This window comes from Galeopterus variegatus, unplaced genomic scaffold (assembly GCF_000696425.1).
Source record: "Galeopterus variegatus unplaced genomic scaffold, G_variegatus-3.0.2 Scaffold2774, whole genome shotgun sequence".
Lineage (NCBI taxonomy): Eukaryota > Metazoa > Chordata > Mammalia > Dermoptera > Cynocephalidae > Galeopterus > Galeopterus variegatus.
The window spans coordinates 109,035-113,597 of record NW_007728885.1 but is presented as its reverse complement, the minus strand read 5'-3'; the positions used below and the strand labels follow the sequence as shown (position 1 = coordinate 113,597).

Below are 4,563 nucleotides of genomic sequence, written 5' to 3'. Positions count from 1 at the left end.
ATAAAAATCTTTCATTACAAAAATGAAAACATAAAACCACTCAGAGAGAGAAAGTATAAACAGTTGTTCTTATTCGTCATGGGAATTTCCTTCGTTTTGGAGAATTTCGTAAAGCCTTGCTTACATAAGGGAGTTGTGCGTCACGGTTTCTCTCCACGACTTCTTTCATGTTATCTAGGGTTCCATAATCATAACGACTGAGGTGAAATCCAAGTGCCCAGTATGAGGGTAGGACTGGCCGTCCAATGAGCTGGAGGGAATATTAGAAATGAAAGTCAGCAAGTATTCTACTTTAAAATAAAACTTTATCTAAGCATTGGTTTTTAGGCACAAAATATGCTCAATTTTCCAACTCACTGATTTATTGGTATTAGAAAGTTATTCTGTTTTGCCAGCACCTTTATAAATCATTGAGAGTAGGGCCATGTTTCGGTCATCTTTATATTTTTTCACCTTTTTATAACTTAAAAATGCTATAAAGCAAGTTCTTATTGTGTCCATGAAATCCATTCTTTAATGTCTCAAATTTGTAATAGCAGATCTTTGTGGGTCAGTCTTGCATACTTAACTTACTTTTCTTTTAACTACTTGCTATTTCAGATTTCCTGTCATAATCATGATATCATAAGTTTACCTTTAGGTATTCTTGAACAACTTGCTCTGGAGTGTCTCCCAAGAACACATAGAAGTCGAGAACGCCCCCAATGGTGCGGTAAGTGACTGCTGGGGCGGGCTGGACATCAACCTCTTGAAAGATTAAAAATGAAGAAAATAAAAATTAAAATGTATTCTAAAATAATAACTACAAAGTTTTGGACCAGAGGATGACTAACCATCTGAACATTAATAAGGTGATCCACCACCTCGCATTTTATATACAAATGGACAAACTCTGATTATGGAGGTCTGCCCTCACAACACATGGGAGACGAAGCATTAACTCTGACAGACTTCAAAAACAGATGACTAGAATGTCTTAGCTCCTTGTACCTGGACCCAAGCTCTGATGAAAAAGCAACCAGATCTGTGAAGGGGTCCAGAATAAGCTACTATAGCATTAAAATTGTTTTGGGGTTGAAAGCATTTAAGTTACTGAAATCCCTGATCTGCCTAAAAGCAGAGCTTCCCAAAAGAACTCAGAAAAGAACTCAATTGTCTTCTCTGAGACAACAAGCACCATACGCAAACAGCCATTGTCAGAAGACTAACATATCTCCCATCTATTCTCCTAAGAGCCCATTTACCTTTTCTAAAAGTCCTTGGTTTTCCCATAGCGTCTTTGTCCCCTTCCCTTTCCCCTATTAAGATAGTTATGAGCCCCAAGTTCTAACCATCCCTTTGGGTTACTCACCACTGAGCACTTTTGTGTGTACACAAGTTGCACTTGTAAATAAACTCTGTCTTTTCTCTTGCTAATCTGTCTTCTTGTCAGTTTAATTTGCAAGCCCCCCAAATTAAACCTATCAGGGTGAAAGAAAAGTTTTTCCTCCCTAACTTTCACAACCACAGAACTTGTCCCCACACCATAACCCATCATTATTGGGATGCTATAACCCAGCTAGACATACCGAGGTGCTATCCTCAGTGAATCTCACTCACATCAGGTAAGAGCCAAACTAAAAAAATGCCAGCAATTATATCATAAATTCAAAATCGCTCTAAGCTCCAATCACCATTTTCAGAAATTGCCTTATAGCCTTGGTTTGCAGCTAGGGATAAAAGGCCTCAAGAGCTACTGAAATGTACTTTTTGGTCATAGGAAATACTCAACAGAGTATCCAGGATGGTGTGGCCTTTTCCATGAAGTCTTACTCAGCTTGTGTTTGTGTTCCTTTCAACCACCTGAACGTGTGAAGTCCTTGTATTATCTTAGTCTATTGTTAGGCTAATGGGTATTTTAAGTACCTGATAATCATCAAAGATTCTGGTAGGTTTCCCAGAATTACTTTAGATCACCTAGACTGCTTCTCAAACAATCTATAGTGAAAGATCAATCACATCTTTTTGTTTAAATTTCTAATTCATTGAAACTGAGACTTTTGTAAAATAACATGAAAATGAATTACTAGAAAAAAGTTAATGCGTGCACTTGGATCTTACAGCAATGTTTACTCTCGGTTTCTATACTCATCTTACTGTAGATCTGAGACAGTCTGTGAACCATCCATAAATCACACTGATCTAATCCAGTGATTTTCAGTTGAGAAGAGGGTAGAGATCGGTATCCTATGCCCACCACCAACCATGGGAGATGCTGACACATCTCCTCTTCCTCTGTGATGATTCATTGACACAGAATAAAAGGCTAAGGAGGGAGAAGGCAAATTGGTAGAAACAGTCTCTGAGTAGATTATGGGGAAAGGTCAGCTTTCTTAACTCCTCAGTAGAAAATATTCCAAGAGAAGCAACCAGATTCAGGCCAATCATAAGCTGGGAGAGAATCTCCTACACAGGGGTAACATGGGTCAACAGGTAACGAAGGAGGGATGGAACAACAAAAGAATGTATAAGACCCTAAGCTTTGGCTTAGTCTTTATGAAAGGGATCCATTTCTTTTATCACAGTACTGTAAGAAAGGGACTAAAAATGGCTCATGTGTCTGTTTTTTTCATGAATATTCCTTTGACCCTTTACCCATGGCATTGCTGTTCATCAGAAACACCCCAAAGGACAGTCCAGTAGCATCTTCAAGGCAAAGGAAGAACGTCTGCTCACCGTACAAGTTAGTTCCATCCTGCAGAAATAGAATTACAAACCAGAAATTTACAACCAAGTAGTCTAAACATCACACTGCTGAATTGGCTTAGGAAATCCAATTTCCTAAGGAACTCTCAGTCAATAAAGACACAGAGATTTTAAAAGATGGGGTCTATATTTGGTTGATATTAATTAACCAAGTGCACTAGTGTTTTCTTATAGAATGAGCCAGTTATGACCATTCATTTAGTAAGAATGTGGAGGTTGTAATATTTGTGAGAAGGTGGGAGGATGGGAATTTTGAAACCATAATTCAAAAAAAACCTCCCCTCTCAAAGAAGCCTGTCTTAACCTTATCTGCAAAAGCTCCATCAAGTTTTAATGTGAATCAGGCAACTAGATGGAGCTCTAGTCTAGGCTAGTCTTCTAGAACAGGAGTTCTTGTCCCAGACTGCACTCCAGACCAATTAAAATGGAATCCCTGGGGATGGAAGCAGACACTGCTTTTTTTTTTTTTTTAATTCCCCCAGATAATTCCAATACGTAGTCACATTTGTGAATCACTGCTCTAGAACAGTGTTTCTTAAAACTTGGTGTATGTATGAATTACATGGGCACCTTAGTTAAACAAAGATTCTAATTCAATAAATGGAAGAAGGTACTGAAAGCTTACAGGATGATACCCATGATGTGCCCTTGAGGAGCAAGAATCTGACTTCTTAATTAAACAATCATCACCAGCTGTTCCTAGGTGAGCTACTCTGACTCAACAGCTTCTCTGCTTTTTCTTTTTTTTTTTTTTAAAAAAAAAAGATGACCGGTAAGGGGATCTTAACCCTTGACTTGGTGTTGTCAGCACCACGCTCACCCAGTGAGCTAACCGGCCATCCCTATATGGGATCCGAACCCGGGGCCTTGGTGTTATCAGCACCGCACTCTCCCGAGTGAGCCACGGGCAGGCCCTTCTCTGCTTTTCTGATAGGCCTATGTATAGCAGAGAGTATGGGCTTTAAATTAGATAGAGTGGGAATTACATCTTTTCTCTGTTACTTACAAACAATTTTACCTTGAGCTATTAATTTGGCTTCTCTGAGTCATCTCGGTTTTGTCTTTTAAATAAGGAAATTATTCTTATGGTTTTCTGCTGTCTCTTGCTAAATAGAAATGATACATAAAAATAGTTGCTTAGTACATTATTGCTATGATCTTTCATCCAGCCACCAGTTCTGCTTAATCAGAAAAGCCCCTGCAGTACTGTATTGCTAAACCTAGAAAACAATGTTGTTTCAAGTTTTTACAGTCAAAAGAAACAAAAGCAAATTTAAAAAGAGCAAAACAATAACAACAAAACTGTCTATTCTTTCACTACCTCCACCATTCTTTACACAAAAAATGATTTATACATTGTTTTGGCTTAGAGTTTATCCTATTTTGCTGACAAACTTGGTAAATCAGTGATTTTTTAAAGGTTAACCTGAAAATGTGGAGACTCATCATCAACTTTTGCTCAGAGTACAGGTATTAATAACACTTTCTCCACAACTGGTTAGCTCAAAAGGGAAACATAGTTTAAAGTACTTGACATTTATTGAGCACTTTCTATGCTGCAGGCATTCTTTTAGGTGCTTTACAATTTTATCAATTTTTATTAGTTTATCAGTTCATTTAATCCTCATCACAACCCTGTAAAATAAGTACATTATCATCACTTTACAGATGAGGAACTGAAGATGCAGAGAGGTAAGTAATTTGCCCAGAACCACATGCCTGGTAAGCACAGAGCCAGAATTCAAACCCAGGCAGTTTCACCCTAGAATCTTACTCTTAACCCTACATTGTACTGTAGGTGACCTTCAGGAAAGAGCT

The 4,563-nt window shown here is 38.1% G+C and overlaps 1 protein-coding gene across 1 annotated transcript in view; it reads right to left on the bottom strand.

Annotated features, from left to right (window-relative positions):
• MGAM (maltase-glucoamylase (alpha-glucosidase)) overlaps positions 1-4,563 on the bottom strand; it is a 73,474-nt gene that overhangs the window by 54,085 nt on the left and 14,826 nt on the right. Inside the window, exons 7-9 of the mRNA XM_008582964.1 lie at positions 2,635-2,734; positions 635-747; positions 125-250 (exon numbers count right to left, since the gene is read on the bottom strand). Of these exons, the coding sequence (XP_008581186.1) occupies positions 125-250; positions 635-747; positions 2,635-2,734 (339 nt within the window). The remainder of the gene's footprint in view (positions 1-124; positions 251-634; positions 748-2,634; positions 2,735-4,563) is intronic.